The following is an 18,794-nucleotide window of genomic DNA, read 5'->3' as shown; positions in this document are numbered from 1 at the left end:
TAAAAATCACGTGTTTAGAAAAATTTTTTAACTGCAACTATATTTTTGTAAACGTAAATTATCGTTCACTACTAGGCAATTTTTATTTCATGCAAAATAGCACTTATAAAGAAGCAATTGAGGAAGGTTATGTTCATGCTCTTTATGAAGAAAACAATTCTTACTTAGTTACAAAAAATGCTGTGAAAGCTATGATTTTTCCATATCTAAAGCAATGATAGATAATATTATGAACAAGGAAAGAAGCATCAGAGTTTGAGTTCAAGGTGAAAAACTGTTCAAATTACATATTTAAAGGAAAAACGGAATGTTTCAAATGTTGCAAAGGTAAGAACTTTAATGTTAAAAGGCAATTTGCGAAGTAAGTTTTATAATCATTAAAATGCTCAGTGTCAACTGTAAACAAAGGGATTAAATAAGATACAGGAATAATGTTGATTAAAGGGATTAATGCTGATTTGAACAATAAAATGGCCAAAAAAGTAATATGTATCAACATTATCCCCAACATACACCTGAAAGCAAAATGCACTACAGAATTCTCTATGAGAAACAATTATTCAAACAAAAATGGGAAAACATTGTCACAGCAGATGAATCTTGGATATATTTAAATTACCAAAATAAAAAGAGATCCATTTATATCATCAAAGAGAAGAATAAAGATAGTTCAAAGAATCTACAGAAAGTTTTTTAAAGGGATTTATTATATAATGGCAAATAAAAATTAAAGAGAGCGCAGAAAACTGTTCACGTCAAATCCACATATTATCAGGAACATATTTTATATCCACTTTTCAAATATGAAATACATTCTCTTTACCCACACACCCATCAATCAGTAGAACTGCATCAAGACAAAGCAAGGAGTTGCATGTCAAAATCCACTATTAACTTCCTGGAAAAAATGGTACAAGAAACGTGTGTCAAGGCCAAACCCTTCACTCATATCTCTAGTAAATTTCCTGAGGTATTATATACGAATTTTTGCGCTTTTGGACTTTTAGAAAGTGAATTGTCTAAACATCGACTTACAATCCCACTTGGACTTTGGAAAGCTGTTCAAGAGGAATTGGATAAAATACCTCTTTAGATACTAAAAAAGGTTTTATTTTCTTGGAAATTATGGAGTAGAAAAACAGTGAAGAATAAGGGATATCAAATGAACATTCAAAAACCAGAAATTTTAAGTAAAATACTTTTGTAAACACAATGAAAAATCATCTAAAAAATGTGCCAACAGCCTCTGTACATAAAAATTAATTATCAAATGGTTTTCAATGCAGTATAAAAATGTTATAACTACACATATTGTTTATGAGTTAAAAATAAAAATTAAAACCATAAGAATCGGAGAATTTTTGTCTTTGGAAATAATATATCCATAAAATAACAGTCCTGACTATATATTGTGCAGTAAAAAACACAGTGTGATAGCTTCAAAAGGAAAAGAAAAATGATTTTTTGGAGGAGAAGCAAGGTCAAATCAAGAAAAATGATATAAGGTAAGCACGAAAAAATTTACTACACCATTTGACATAAATTACCATAATTTTATTTTTGCTCGCTACATAAAAATTATTAATTAAAATTAAAAAATACATTACATACAAATGCTTAGTTACAAATTGTTGTAATCATAACAAAATAAATTGCCAAAAATATATGTATAAAATTAGAAAACTAGAACTGTTTTTGTAAAAATTATCTATCTATCTATCTATATATATATTAAAAAAAAACTTGAAGGCCAGCAAGTGCACAGTAAATTTCAATATTTTAAATATATGAGGTAATAAGCATTTTTATGACAAAAAGTACGCAAAGACTATGAACGATTTGGGGGGGGGGGATTTTGTTAAAGCTTTACAAGGAGGCAAAAATCACAAACATATTGTATTCAAATCTAAATTCTCATGAAAGCACCAGAACTAGAAAACATATTCATTTGGTCCTGGCTAATTTAAACAGAAAAACTGACCTGAACTTAAAATGGAAAGATATATTCAATAATATACTTTCATATACAAATTTATTATAGTAGGGTCCTGCAAATTCAACTTAATGTGGACTGAGTTACTGAAAATGTTGACTTTTACAGAAGAAGGGCTGGGTTATTCACAGCTCATAACATTTCATCCAATACCTGAATCCATGGCAATTTTTTTAATACTTCAGCCAATCTGTTACTGAGAGAAGGAATGGGGTAGATTGGAATTTCCAAGAAAAGAAGAAAATCTGTCATGAAATTCATTATACAGGTTGCAAGATATATCACAAAGACACAAAAATTGCAAAATTAAGATATCATATCAAATCTTTGAACTAAAGAGGAAAACATAGGATAGGCAAACACATAAATATGTACTTACAATAATACAGTAATTAAAATGTACTTATACTGTTTGCACTTACAGTCTACCTATTAAAAAAAAAAACCACAATATTATTTCAAAGATAATGTCCTGCTTGACTAGTAGATTTTAGCTATTAAAAAAACAAGTGATCATCAACTTATATGCAATGTCGTGCAATTGGGAATCATGTTTGTGGGGCTCTATTTTTAATTCACTAGGCAGACGTCCTTAAATACATTGAAAACACTATTAATCTGATGTATAATATTAAACACTAATGGTTTATTTGATTATGGCAAAGCATTTAAAGTTTATCTGGCCTAAGAGGAGGGATGCCTTTGTGGAGGACTTTCTAAGAGAAACTGGCTCATGTACATGTTACATGTGGGGAAATCCAAGAAAAACACCTATGCAGCCTGTTTGCCGGGATTCGAACTTCGGTCCGAACTACCAGTGTTCGGCGACTTTACCACTCGGCCACAGATGGGCCTTTAAACAGTCATAATGTGACTTCTTAGTATCATAAGCCAGATTAAAAGTAATACACATTTTTGATAAAGAATAAATAAAGCCTGTATAAATTTCTTTTTAAATAAGGTTAGCAAGTCATGCAGACTAATATTTATTACTTACAGTATTCCTAAATTTTATCATATAGCTACTTAAAAGCTATTAACGGCAAAGGAATTGAAAAAAATCTATTTTTAAGGATGCAGCTAAAAAATTTCAGAATGTTGGTATTAAACATGCAAAAAAACAAAAGATTCTAAATCACACAGATTTGAATGCATGCTGCTTTATTTGAACAACAAAACAGAAATGATAATTTTCCACCTCAGTTTGAAAACAACATTTTATCTCAAAATCAAATGCTGTTTTCAAAAATTAATTAAAACAAGTGTTAATAACCAACACTTACAAGTTACTTAATTAAAAGGTTAAAAAAAACTCAAATTTGCTATATTTTTAGAGGGTAAAAACAAAATAGTATGCCAAAAATCTGAATAACTAAGCTCAATTACTTGCTTTTTATAATTACATGATTATTTTCAAAAGAAAAATAAAACCCATCTATTAAGACTGTATATTCTCTTATGAATATGTTTAGTTTTAGTCCTCTTTGAGCAGATTATTTAATTCTTAAATTTTGAAAAAACTAATTTTTATTAATTGAAAATTATTATTATTATAATTATTAATTGAAAATTAGGTAATCAACTAATTAAAATAACAAAGCTATAAACAAATAATTTTGGCTGGTTCAACATCATCTATTTTAAAGACTTTGTTTCTTGGGTCATTAATTATTTTTAACAGTGCATGAACATACGCAGATACAGATTTTAAATTTTTAGATATTTAGTTTTAAATTGCCCTCAAACATAAACAAATATCAGCATATATACTTCTTCAATGGCCAGACAGCCCAGGATGGGCCCTAGCCTTCCTCAGAATCGAATTCCAAGCTCTTCTCTCCCTGGCCATGGACATCCAATTGGTTATCTTTAAAATTCTTAAGTCTGTTTCCAAACAGTCGAGCCACCTAAGCTTAGGTTTCCCTCTTTTTCGGGTGCTGAATGGTCTGGCTGAGAAGATCTTTTCAGTTACTCGATTTTCATCCATTCTGTACAGGTGTCCTGCCCATTTAATTCTCTGAATCCTTATATATTTTACTATATCTATTTCTTTAAAGCATTTATAGAGTTCAGAGTTAGTTCTTCTCCAGATATTGTTACATTTTATGCCACCAAAAATACTTCTCAAAAATTTTCTTTGAAAGACAGAAATAATACTTTTAGCTTTTTCTGTCATCGCCCAGGTCTCAGCAGAGTATGTAAGAATAGTCTGATTACGCTTTTGTAAATTAAAATCTTCGTTTTTCTGCTAATGAAGTTAGATTTCAAGTATTTTTTAGACTGAAGAAACATCGGTTAGCATCTATGACTCTACTATGGATCTCGGGCATTAAATCATTGAGAGTATTAACCTCTGATCCTAAATATTTAAATTTGCTAACAGCTTCAAATTTGTAATTTCCAATTTCAAAATAGGGATTGCTGTTATTACATGGCATGTATTTAGTTTTATTTTGGTTGATTGCTAGATGCATTTTGCTGGCTGCAGCCTCTAGAGATGTAAATATTCTAAATGATAATTATTCAAGGAAACAATTACATGTTTGACATCTGAGCAATCAAATCAATACTCGACTTATGTGATGAATGTGAAGATAAGGCAACATAAGAGTAAATGTACGCATCTGAAAATAAAATTATCAATATTATATGATAAAAAAAAGGAAACTGCTTGGAATATTATACATACAGAACTCCTGATCTGTATCTTGAATCAAATAATTTGAAAAAAAAAAGTCTTCAAATTATGCCTTGGTAGCACATGGCAACCTTTCGCCTGTCTCAATGCAAGACTGACTTGTGATACATAAATCTGATTAAGCAACACAAAATATACTTTTTTCTATTTCTACTTTCTTGTCTTTGGACATGCTGCTTACTTTTTTGTTTCAACTAGGGATCAATTGACAAAATTTGAGACCAAGGGAAAAATCTATCATGTATCCTCTCCTCTTCTAATCCTTTTTGATGTTGCAGGTATCATTGATCAAATTATATGAAGTACTTCCCGAAACAATCTAATAATTAACTTTTTTCATTTAAAATTACTTCAATAAAAATACATTTTGCTTTTCTATGTTTTGTTTCATGTTTTCAGTTTATTACAGCCTGTCTATCATAAGAACAGCTCTCACCAGTTTGTCTGCAGCTATCTGTTGCTGTAGATGCAAGCTCTGACCCATTTTTCGTAGGGGGTCTCTTGAATAGTTAATTCTCTGATTGGTACCTTGGCACATTTAAAGATAAATTGGCGATATTCACTTTTTGTTTTAGTTTCAAGTAAAATGGTCGTTGACCCTTTGTCATCGACCCCGACATCCAATTTCCGAAAATTAAAATTCGTTGGCATAGATAAAACTTTTCCAGCCAAGAAACGGTCATTGATTTTACCACATTAGGTAGTCGCTGAATTTGCTGTCTCTCTAGATGTACAATGAGTAAAAAGATATCAAAATAACTTGTAGGGAAATAAATTTAAAAATCTGTGCTTATTTTTGAAGAAAAATTTTAATTCTTACATTTAAAAAATCATGCTATTATTTTGCTTCTTTTTTGCTTATTTGTTTGCTTGCAAATTCATAGATGACATCTTAAAGGTCGACTTGAATACCCCATTTTCTGTAATATAGTAGACACACTTCATAAATGTAAACTAAATTAAATTTTTATAATTCTCCCCTCTAGCTAATCTACTGTAAACATTCAAAGCAATTTCTTCAGTCTTTGAATGACGTTCTGCTATGTTTTTATTTCAAAATTTTCCGTTAATTTATTGCTTGTGCCTTAATAATGACGTTCCGTTATTTTTATTACATAATTTTCTCTTAATTGATTTCTTTTGCTTTAATTATGACTAAAAATTTCATCATTAAATGGATATGGAAAGTGTTTATTTACATACCCGTGCTCTCAATAAATACTTTTTGCGAACATTTCTTCTTTTCCCATACCTTCAGACTAAACCAAAAGCCGGTCAATTTAATGGCAAAAGGAAGCAGGGAAGTTGAATTAAAATCAAAACTTCTTTTACCTTAATTACCAGTGGTTTAGTTGGTTCATATGATTACGGAAAGCCTCCAGAGTTATATGCCTAAGAGGAGGGATGCCTTCGTGGAGGACTTCCTAAGGCAAACTGGCCGGTATACACGTTACAGATGGGGAAAACTATGAAAACACCCATGCAGCCAGCCCGTTTGCAGGATTCGAATCTCAAACCGAATTACCAATGTTCAGCGACTTTACTGCTCAGCCGCTGGTGGGCCTCTTAATTACCAGTGCCCAGTTATGTCTTATGCTGATTTTTATAGACACTGTAATATAATAAAATATTAAAATTAAAACACAGTTAAGGCTTTTAAATAATTCAGTTACCTATTTTATATTTAAAATTATACAAAATTTATATCATTATACAAAATTTGGATTTTATAACTGCAGTGAGCTTTTTTGCACTAACATAATTTTGTATTAATATTTTCATAATAAAATGAAGCTTATTTAATTTTCATTAAAGATTAAGAATTCGTGTTTACGCAAAGTATGCCATAGCTTGTGGGTCCCCAAGAACACAATAATGGGAAATGAAACAACCATGCAGTGTTCTTTATTATCCACATGGGGGGTGTCGCCTCTGCCAAAGGCTCATTGTCGCATAGGCTTTCATTTATATTGTGGCAAAGAAAATACTGAATCTAGAAATATCCTCATAACATGAGGGCTATCAAATGAAGAAGAAGGATGCCTTTGTGGAGGACCTTCAGTGAGGACATGGCTTGTATCCACATTACACATTCAATAAACCATAAAAACTCCCATGCATCCTGCCCATTTGCCAAAACTGGAGCCAAACTGAACTACTAACATTCTGCCTTACTTTGTTAATAATCTTATCCACTCTGGCCAAAATAAAACATTCAAGATGTTCATAGAGGTGTAACATCTGAAAAGTCGTCTGAATCACTGTCACAAAATTACGTTTCTTTTGAAACAGAATCGCTGCTGCAGTTTGAGTTATTAATGCATTCACCATCTCTTCTAGAAGTTCGTCTTTGTCCCAATACGAATTTTCAAGTTTTTTCCACATGGTTGCAGTGCACCTGCAACCATTCTTGGAAGTGACTTCATTCAAAGCTTTTTGAGTTCAAACTTTTCAAATTTTCCAAGCTTAAGTCCCTGGTCACATTCCTTTCTCTGATCAGTCTTTTAACTGATGACCAAACATATTCAACTGCGTTCAGATCACAGTGGTAAGGAAGGAGAAGCACAACATGATGCCCATTTTATTTTATAATGTTGTCAATTTTATAGATTACTTTTTAGGACGAATGCATTCTATTAAGTTAAACAGTTCCACTTTTCGCATTTTGAGATCGCAGCATATTGTCTTTCTCATCAGCCAATTTACCATTGTTTGCTTTGTAGCATATTTTGTGGGTGTCCGAACTTCAACTTTCATGTGGTATGGAGCATTATCTATGCATACCACACCTTTGGAGTCGTAAATTTGGAGGAAGCTTTTTCAAAACCCATTTTTCAAAATTTTCATAGTTCATTTGCCCATTGTAATCCTCACTTTGAGCTGATGCTTTATATACAAGTTGAGCACCTGGAATTAATCCTGTGGAAGAGCACAACAATCAGTCTTACTTCTTGAACTGACATTTATCTGTATGCCCAAAACCGTATCATGCTGCCAACATGTCTTAAATGTTAAATTGCTATCAATCCATGTTTCGTTGATGGAAACGATGTGGCTTTCACTTACCTCAAGTTTCCTCATTTCTCGCACATAATTGTTCCTCCAAAATACAATGTCAGGCCATTCGATAAGAATTTTTCTTTTGTTAATGCATTTTTTTCCAGTGAAAATTCATTGATCGCAAAACTTTGCACAGAGTCTTTTTGCCACAGGAAGTCTATTTTTTGCCTTAACACAGACAGTAATTTCCATACAGATGGCACTTTCTTTTCTTTGATGTAAAAGTCTTGTACTGTCTGCTGTATAACACATTTGTCAAAATTGTCAATTTAGCACTTTCGATCAATGGGGCTTTTACGTTTCTTTCCAGGTGTTTATTTTCACCCATTGTTGATACTTTGTGCTTATTTTTTTAATTGTATACTCCGATACTCCAGTAGCTTGTGATGTTCTCTTCAACACTTAAAGGAAGAGAAACTACTAAAGGGTTCGCGGAAGCTTCAGAAGTGCAAAATTCTGCAATATTGTACACAATTTGACGTGCCTGAGACTTTAAAGGTTGACCTTTCTTAAACTGGAAGGGCATTAAAAAAAAATAGCGATTATAAAAGCACTACAAAAGTCAAGTTAAATAGAAGCAAATTTGAACAAATACCAGTACAAAAGATATAGCAATGAGAATAAAAATAGGTAAAAGTAATAATATACAGCTTAAAAGAAAAGACGTGCTGCTGGGATGAAACCAGAAGACAAATGATAAACTCTTTTCCCCTCAGCCGACAGTTGCCATAAACAAAATAACAATAAAGCAACCCTTGGTTCGTCCCCATTTGAAATATAATAGCCCTGTTGCTATAGCGACTGCCACCCGCCAGACACTGTGGTGGGAGCTATTCTTGTTGTAGACAGATAGTAGATGCTGCGTAAAATATATGCTGATAGATATATTTTAAACTAGAGTCTCCCCCCTTGGAGAAAACTAGAATAAATGGAAGAACCTAAAGGATTATTACTGGTTTTATTACAGAGACAAGACCAAAAATATGTAGTTAAAAGTTCATCAATTTATTAATCAAGTATATGACAATGCTCACAATAGTTAAAAGAGCTGGCATATGACATCATCAGGTGAAGCGATGGTACATGCAAGCTATGTCTTGTCCGAGTTGATAGCTAAACATTCGAAGCCTTTTACTGACGATGATTTCATCAAGGAATGCCTAATGAAAGCTGGAGAAATTGTTTGTCCTGGAAATGTGAAGGCTTTTCAATCAATTTCATTGTTTCGAAATACAGTTGCGGAAAGAGTTACTGATTTAGCCACGAATTTAAGTGATCAGATCAAAGCAAAATCATCTAGTTTCGAAAGTTTCTCCATTGCCTGTGACGACAGCACGGACATTAGTGGCAAAGCTCAATTAGCAGTGTTTCTTCGTTCTTGTGACAAGAATTTTAACATTTTTGAGGAATTACTGGAACTAATATTGATGCCTGGTACTACCACAGGAGAAGATATATTTACTTGTGTTTTTGGACTTCTGCAGAAATACAATCTACCTTTGGCAAAATTAAATTCTGTAGCTACAGATGGCGCTCCATCAATGACTTGGAAAAACAAGGGCTTCGTAGCATTACTAAGAAAAAAACTTAGTGAAATTCACAGTTCAAACATTCCTCATATGCATTGTATTATACATCAAGAAGTTCTATGCATGAAAGTAATAAATATGAAGAATGTTTTGTCATATATAAAAAAAGTTAAATTTTATAAGATCTCGAGGTTCAAATCAGCGTCAATTCACTGCTTTCTTAAGTGAGTTAGATAGTGAATATTCGGGTTTGTTCTACTATACCGAGGTACGTTGGTTATCTTGCTCCAAGATTCTCAAACAATTCTGGGATTTGAAAGAAGAAATATGTCAGTTTTTAAAAACGAAAAATCAAGATGTAAGTTTGTTTTACGATCCAATATGGATACAAGATTTATCTTTCTTGGTTGATATAACCAAACACTTAACCGATTTAAATTTATCGTTACAAGGAAAAGATCATATCATTACGAACATGTTTGACATAATTAAAGCATTCAAATGTCAACTAGTTCTTTGGGAAAAACAACTTAAAAATGAAGATTTGACGCACTTCCCGACGTGCAGCATGAACAAATCAAGTTTAGATGATACTTGTTTGTATCAAAAATACGCAGAAAAAATTGCAAATTTAACAACTGAATTTGAAACGAGGTTTAATGATTTTAGTTCCCTCAAAGACAATTTTTTTTTTTGTTTTCTTCGATTTTCTCAATAAGTATTGACTCAGTACCCAGCCATAGGCAAATGGAGGTGATCGAGATTCAATGCAACTCAAATTTAAAAGCAAAATTCATTGAAGTGGGCGTGCCTGAATTTTACAAATATTTACCAGCCAGGTTTGAAAATACTCGAAAATTCGCATATGAAATTATTTCCATGTTTGGTAGCACTTATCGGTGCGAGCAGTTATTTTCAGTCATGAAAGGTAATAAGCCTCCTATTAGAAACTGTATTAATGATGCTAACCTTGGGTCAGCGTTGAAAGTTATCACTGCAAACAAAATAATATAGGAAATATAGGAAAGATAATAGTAGAGAAGAGATATCAAGTATCAGGACGTAAACATTAAATTTTTCTTGTTGTATTATTCAAAATAAATCTACGTTTCTATAAATATTGATTTTTTTTTTTTTTTTTTGCGGCCCGCCTAAAGTTAAACCTTGTTTGGCCCAAGTGTACCTATGAGTTTGACATCCCTGTACTAGTAGGTGTGCCTTACAACAAAATGTTTTATACATCATGTTTTTTAAAAACTTTACTGATATATCGCTATAACATGTTATTGACTTACCTGTATACATGTAGTGTAAAACACCTTTCAATGCAGCAGCTGTAAACTAAATTAATAATTAATGTAGCTACTTTAAAAACCATGAAAAAGATTCATACAACTATTAGCCAATAAAAAGGCTTATTCAATAAAATTGCTACTTTCTATCGATATAAAATTTTAACACTAAAATTGCTATATTAAATTTTATTTTTAATTTGCACGTTGTCTGCATAATTTTCAAGCACATGTTTAGATTCCTCACTATATAGTAACAAGTTTTAGAATAATAATTACCAGTTTTAATATTTAGAAAAATACTTTACTTCAACAAAATCCTATTACGATATTTACAATGAAATTTTCATATAATATGGAAAATCCATACACATACACATACAATGAAATATTTTCACAAATGTTTTATGCATTACAATACTTCAATAAGATGCTGTAAATAGCAAAAATAAACATTTCTCAATGATATAAAAACAAAACAGTGTAAGGACTTTGAAGAAATGGACATGCTTGTTCATTACTTAAAATAATTAAACTGCAGCACTATTTTAGTGGTCAGAAAGCTTTTTAAAATAATGCCTAGTAGATTGGAATGCATATTATCAGATTGAAACTAAATAATAAATAATACTTCAATAAAATTGTAGGACTAAATTTGTACAAAAGTGAAAGCTGAGGAAGGCAGCATGCTTACCTTTTAACCTTCAATATATACCTCTTTAAATCTATTTAACACTTGGTATATTTAAACAACTATTTAATTCTCTAAAAGAACTTATCTTTGATGTATTGCTTAAATATCTGATGATTATTTTTTGAATCATTTAATGTTAATAAAACAATGAGGTAGCATTCCACTTTAAGGAAGAGAAAGTAATCTGCAAGTGGCAAATCTGGGGAACAAGAGATGGCTTAGAATTAAAGCATATTTCTTCGCTAAAACTGCCCAGCATGAATATAATTACATGGCACTGCATTCTCATGCAGCGGAAATGTGTTATTTGAGTAAGATATTTTCAGGCCTAATGTAATTTTCTTCAGAAGCATGTGCGTTATATCTTTTTAAAATAAGAAGGCCATCATCTATCCTTTAGGAAAAGATTCCTTGGGAACTATCCCCTTCTAATCAAAAAAGTTACAAGCATGGTCTTTACTCAAAATTTCTGAAATTGAAGTTTCTGTAACTGTAATTCATATAATCCAGCTTGAGAAGATGTTTGCCATTTTGTCTCAAAATCATAAGCAAAACCAAAAAAAGACATATAACTATACGGATACTTGGTTTCAATAAAAACACTTTTTGCTAACAAGGTAGCTTCATACATAACTGTTTTTGTGATATAATGATTTGCCACAAAAATACTATTTAGTGACTTTTCAGCAGGACTGCAGATAATCAGAAAGTAGAAAACGACAGTTCTAAACCTTTTAGATGCACTGCATGTAGGGATATGCACTGCATAAAATAAATGTATTTTGCTATATGAATTTGTATTTTATCACCTTTTGTTAATACTAAATAGAAGGTACTTACGTATTAACGCAACCAGGCCAAAATTCGCATAAATCGCCAAATTTGGCGACCCTACGTGTTATACGTAGTTTTTCGTAAAGAAATTATTATAAATAACACTGGGCGTGTACTACCACAGCAATGGGTTTTCGGTGGAATTTGCCGAGAAAAGAAAGAGACTTTTTTGGTTACTGTACCTAACAGTAGCGCCGTTACCCTCATGTAAAAAATTTGCAAAAATATGAAAGAAGGAAGCATCATTTATTCAGATTGCTGGAAAGGATACAATACAAGTGAGTTCGAAAATGCTGGATTTCTGCATGGAACTGTTAATCACAAATACAACTTTGTGGATCCCAACATGGGCATTCACACACAACATGTAGAGCGCATGTGGGGCTCAGCCAAATGGGCAACAAAAAACAGATAGGAACAGCCCGTCATCATCTTGACTCATACCTTATCGAATTTATATGACGCGAAGCTCAAGCTGTTAATGGCGAAGACGGTTTTCAATCAGTGCTAAAAGCAATAGCCAAAAGATTTCCGCCGAAAAAATAATTCTGCAACTTATTCAAATTTGAAACCGGAAGGGTTTAATTGCTATTTTATATTTTAAAACAAAATAATATAAAAAAATGTATTAAAAATTATCTGTAATTAATTAATGTACATTTTCTTTCTATTCATACTTTTTTACTCAAACTTACAAATCGCGCCAACCTGGTTGCGATAATACGTAAGTACCAAATAGAATATAGGAAAACTAAATTTCTCATTGAGATTCAAGATATTTTTAACAGAATTTTAATTAGAACATTTAAAATTGACTAAATGCACTGAGTATAAAAAATATCATATTAAAGTAACCTGCTAATGGTCACTTAAATAAAAGTCTTAGTTATTTAAACTCAAAATCTAATACCTAAAGAATTAAAGTTATTTGATACAAACAAACAAAACTTGGATATATAATTTTACTTGCTTTAATAATGGATGAAATGTATTCTTATGTATACACATTTTGGATTAGAAACTCACCATATTATAATAAACTATTGCTAAAATTAACACCTAGTATTAATTTTAATATAACCCATGACAATTACCTTGATTTATTAATGAATGAAGACAAAAAATTTAACTTTTCAGAACATGTGAATAAGATTTTGTCCTTCTGATACCATTTTTATACTGTACAACAACATACAAACTTAATATGGTGACAATTAAACTTACGAGTTACTCAGGAAAAATAATAGCACTTCTAACAAAAGCTAAAACTTAACATGTAAAAATATAATAAAATTTAATAATCTTGCAAGCCAAATGAAATGTTTGAATGCAAAATCCATACACAAATTTCTTTCCCATTAAAATTAATAATAACTTATGATTTTTTTAATAATATAATACACTTGTAACAAATAAAATGTATTATTGTTTTATTCTAAAAATGTCAAGATCTATAAGTTGAAATTAATTGCTTTCAAGCTGTTTATGAATAGGAAAAAAATTTTAAAAAAAGTACATAAGGTGAATTATTCCCTAATTAAAGACAGCTTCTCCTTATTAGGAGATAATGCATGTATTCTTAAGTTCAAGCTTTTCTTACATAGAATTTTATTAAAAACAAACTACTTCCAAAAATTAATCAGTCATTTCTAAAATTCCAGAAAAATGCCTAAAGTTAAACAGGTATTAAAAGAAATTGTATTCACTTAAAACTTCTCAACATAGATATTACTAGGAAGGGGGATTTATTGATTGTTTTCCCATTTATATACAAATAAAGCATACATATTCAGTAAAACGTATGCTTGTCAGGTTCCTCCATTCCTCATCAAATGCATTCTTGAAGAATTCAGAACGAGCAGCTAAGATGCAACGATGGGCAAACAGCTGTACTTTCTGCACCACAAAATGCATGTCACAGTAGTCATCAGTTTCTAGAGCTCTAGAAGTGGGCAGAAAAGGAATTTTAAACCAACATTACAATGAAAAAAAAATCAGGTTATGAGCTTATTATATACAGCAACAAAACTTTTGAACAATAAGAGTATTTTCTTCATTTCAACTACTATATCATAAATTATATATATATGTAATGATATTTTTAAATCAATTGATTAAATTAAATTCTAATCATATTGCTTAATAATGTGTTGGCGATTCTCTACCTAAATTGCATCCCTGTTCCTAAATTTTGGCGAAATCTTTTCTTTATTATAAATTATATTAACCTGTTGGCACCTGCCAAATAGCCAAACTCATAAATATGTCATATTACACAAAGTCCTTGAGAACACTCCTGATGAGAAGATAGCGTCAACTCGTGATTTCAATTAATATCGCTGATTGGATGAGCACCATGACACACACATATCTATGTTCCTACATTTTTCTCTAGGCATTCTCGCTTCAAGAGAATTATCCATCTGTTACCTGTATGTTCTCGTATTCTGCAGATTTTTTTTTCGTCCAGAGAATAATCCTTCTGCCCCCTGTGATGCGTGATCTGTGTCTACATCGAAAGTTTGTCATTCATCAAATTTGCTCTTACCGTTGACCTACTTATGAGGATGGGAATCTTCCCCTACGTCTGCGCCGTTCAGTGTTGCTCTCAAGAGCTGTGTGTGCTTGTGTGGTGATTGATTGTGTTTTACAGAAATCTCATCAAGAGTGCACAAATATGTGTATTTTCGTGCCGATTTCATCACTCATATTCTCGTCACAATAAGTCAAACAGAAGCAATTAGTAAAAAGATTATTCAACGCAAATGATATTATTACTATTGAATTATAATTAGATTTAATAATTGCATTTTTATTTTTAAAATTTTAAAAAGTATTATTTTGGTATAACTGTATATTAAATTTGGTATTTAAGGGATATATTTTGGTTTTAATATTGCTTTGGAAAAATTTAAAGAGTATTATTTTGATTTAGTTTTATTTATGAAAGTATTACTAAGGGAATAATGGCTAATGAAAATATCTCTGATCCTGACAATTCATTAAGGGCAGCTAGCGCTGAACCGGAAACAAATATAATTCCCTTTGATGCACAGAATGATATGGATATAAATTCATGGCTTGAGTACTTTAACAAAATTCATTTAGATAAAGATGAAATGATGAAGCTTAATAATGTATCTCAATATTTAAGAGGTAATGCACTTAGCTTATATGTCAAAAAACTGCCATCAAATTATTAAATATGTGGAATTAGTCCAAATTTTAAAGAAAAATTTTTCGACTCCACTTTAACTACATTTAGTGATTTTGCCAATTTCAAGTACAATAATAAAGGGACATAATGCAATATTTTTGCAAAAAAATTAGACATTGGTAAAACATTAAATCTAACTTATGAAATGATCTTGGAGGGTCTGATGGATGGCCTTCCTATAGAATTAAAATCCTTAATGACGATCAATGCACCCTCTGACCCCATCTCTTGGCTTACTCAGATCCATAAGCCTATTAAGATTCGCAAAAATCAACAAATCAAAAGTGCCTCTCACAGATTTGGTACTCTGATTGGGGACAGCCTCCAAGATTGCAATCTATTTAATAGAGGTAGAATTTAAGCTTCAAGCTATGAAACACCTATGAGACAAGATTCTCTTAGACCCAACAATTTCCAACGTTTTCAGAGACCAAGTAATTTTTATAATCGGTTCAGTGGTCCAAGATTTACAAGCCATCATAATTACAGTTCTCAAAATAGATTGCCATTGCCACCCAGTCCCTGTAGACTTTGCACTCGGAACGGAATCCCAAATGCTTTTCACTGGTTTCAGGTTTGTCCTTTCAGAGAGGAGAGATCTGATACACTTAATGCTACACCTAATGTTACACCCCTTGCAACAGAACCAAGCCCAGAAACCCCTTACAGTATTTGACTATTAAAGGTGTCAGGATATTTGTCTAACAAGAAACATCTAGAGTGTGTTGTAGACAGTGGTGCCACCATATCAAAAATTTCTTCCAAAACAGCTAGCCAATTACATTTAAAAGTACAAAGAGTTAGATCATTTTCAATAACCCAAACTAAGGGACAAATAATCTTCAACAAAATATGTTGCATACAAATGAAAATTGGACAGATTAGTAACGAAATTACCTTGTTTGTTCTTGATAATAATTTGAATTATGTAATTTTAGGACTTAATGAATGCAAATTATTTGAGTTGAACATTGATTGTACTAATTTTAAAATTAAATAGAAATATATCGTGCTTAATGATGACTGCCATGTTGACAGCCGACCCATATCTTTACACCTCCAACTTCAAGGTGGTGCAACAAATGTTTATAAATGTGTTAATAATGATGATAATGTAAGAAATTTTCCAATCTGTAAATCTCTGACTACAAATCCAAAGGAATTGGTTTCTCAGTCTGACATTTATGTGAAAAATGCTGTTTTTAATAATGTTGATAAAAAAAAAGAGTATAACTTAAAGAAATTGTTAAATGATTATTCATCTGTGTTTTCTAAAAATAACTATGATGTAGGAAAAATTAATATTGAACCTCAACGAATTAATTTAACTTCTGATTTGCCACCAGGCAGCACGTCTCCAAAAATATACGTATAATTTTGGTGAAATAAGGGTATGGTATTTTTTGCATGTTACTTTTACGAAATTTATACGAATGAGAAAGGCTGAAGTTACTGTTGACTCTTTATCGTTATTTTCCACACGTTATTTTTACGAAAATTATACGAATCTGAATGTACTAAAAAAAACTACCGCCATAATGGTATATTTTATTCGTCACTTTTACGCATATTATATGAATCCGAATGTTCTGAAAAAAACTACTGCCTTTATGGTATATTTCATTCGTCACTTTTACGGATATTATACAAAGTCTAAAAAGATTGAAAATGAAGTTTATTAATTCAAAATATTTAGTGCATTTTTGGCATTTCACTTTGTTTTCCTTTTCTACGAACATGAAAAAAGGGGCATTCATATATTAGGCTAAAATTTTTCTATAAATTTTAACATGTGAGCTAAATCTTTACGTGCATTTTTGCAAAAAAAAATATATTTTCTTAATTTAAAGATCTTCAAATTAACTTATTTATTTTCTTATATCAAATTTGTTATTTTTATTCATATCAACACTTACATTAATTTACACAATTTAATTTCTTTTATGAAAATCCTATTACCCATTTAACTGGAATAAGCTGTATATTAAATTTGTGTACTTACTGAGTTTGGTACAATACTCGCCTTATTTTATTTAGCAAATGTGGGCAATTAAATTGGAATAAGACTAGCAAATTTTTCATGTCGAGGAATAGAATAATAAATAGAGCAGAAGATGCTTGAAAATGTTTAACTTCTTGAACAATAGTTTAATGTAGACCAAAGGATCATTAATTATAATCAAAGATATGCTAATATTTTTATTTAATAATAATAATAATAACTCTACGAAATTGCAAGCTAAATCCTGATATTTTGCATATATTTCAGTTCCTTTAATCTTTGTTATAAAAATCACATGAGGCTAACATTTTTTAATTTTGTTTAATGTACGGGAAAAATGATATAGCGATTTTAATAATTTTTATATGAGGAAAAAATAAATAATATAAATAAATAATTATATTATATTTTATATTTTTCCTGAAACAGTTAAAGACATTCTTAATATGGAGATCTACAGAATAAGTACAAGGGTCCAGTTAAATGAACTCAAAATTTACATAGTTAATTGTACGCTAACTTATTATAAAAATTGACCGGATTTACGATTATACACTGAGCATGCGCATACACAGACATTTGTATTTTTCGTAGAAAAATTGAATTATTACCTTAATACAGAGATGCTGTGAATATAAATTTATATGATGCAAAAGTAAGTTTATTTCATATGCTAATTTAGAGGCTTTCTTAATATGTTTAATTATAAAGAAAAAAAAAAGCGTTGCAATTCTTGTTCACTGACCAATGGCAAAGCAGGCACTTTCTACTTCCGGTTGTGGCGGGATATTTGTGAAGTCAGCGATGGCGGTCGAAAAGAATGTTAAATTCGCAAAGAATACTGTTTGTTCGTGGATTGGCATTTGTGACTAAATCCATCGATGTTACTAATTATTTGAAGAAAGTAAGTGAATATTTTATATTTTCAGTGTTTAATACTCGTACTTTCTTCACCTATATAAAATTTTATAAATAGTGTCTGTGTAGGAAATGTGATTTTCCACGTGTTGTTCTTTTATGTACGTGCCTAATGATTCATTTTCAGGATTTGGTACTGTTAATGACATAGAATACCAAATCAATAAATTGAAAAAATTTTGCATTAGTCTGTTTCTTACTGTTTGTGTCACTCCTGTTTGTATGTGTCTCACCTTTTTAGAGTTATATTATTTTTACTCATACGTTTTAATATTTATCTTAAAGCATACTGTAATTAAGCAGGAAATAGCTTTTAATGGGGAAAAAAAAGGCAATATTAACATGACTAATTGTTCAGAAAGCTGTTCTGGAAATATTATCTATTTTATGCCACTTTCATTTATTTATGAAATTCAAAATTTTTTATTTGCTTAGTGTTTTCCCTAAAAATAATTTAATTTCTTATTTTTGAATTTAGTTTTATAAATTTGCTTTAATATATAATCTTTAACTCAAAGATATTGTGCTATTAAAACAGGAAATTTTATGCGATAGAA

The 18,794-nt window shown here is 30.8% G+C and overlaps 1 protein-coding gene across 4 annotated transcripts in view; it reads right to left on the bottom strand.

The window, feature by feature from the left end:
* The window catches only part of LOC118193674 (ankyrin repeat and BTB/POZ domain-containing protein 1-like), a 120,053-nt gene that overhangs the window by 45,595 nt on the left and 55,664 nt on the right, over positions 1–18,794 (bottom strand). For all 4 annotated transcript variants that reach the window (XM_035364795.2, XM_035364794.2, XM_035364797.2 and 1 more), the window contains 2 exons: positions 13,886–14,042; positions 10,576–10,621 (listed from right to left, as the gene is read on the bottom strand). In XM_035364795.2, coding sequence (XP_035220686.1) covers positions 10,576–10,621; positions 13,886–14,042 — 203 coding nt within the window. The remainder of the gene's footprint in view (positions 1–10,575; positions 10,622–13,885; positions 14,043–18,794) is intronic.

Source organism: Stegodyphus dumicola, chromosome X1, assembly GCF_044657685.1.
Source record: "Stegodyphus dumicola isolate Sdum_Otavi_A_Nest chromosome X1, ASM4465768v1".
NCBI classification, from domain to species: domain Eukaryota; kingdom Metazoa; phylum Arthropoda; class Arachnida; order Araneae; family Eresidae; genus Stegodyphus; species Stegodyphus dumicola.
This window is presented reverse-complemented; position numbering and strand designations above follow the sequence as displayed.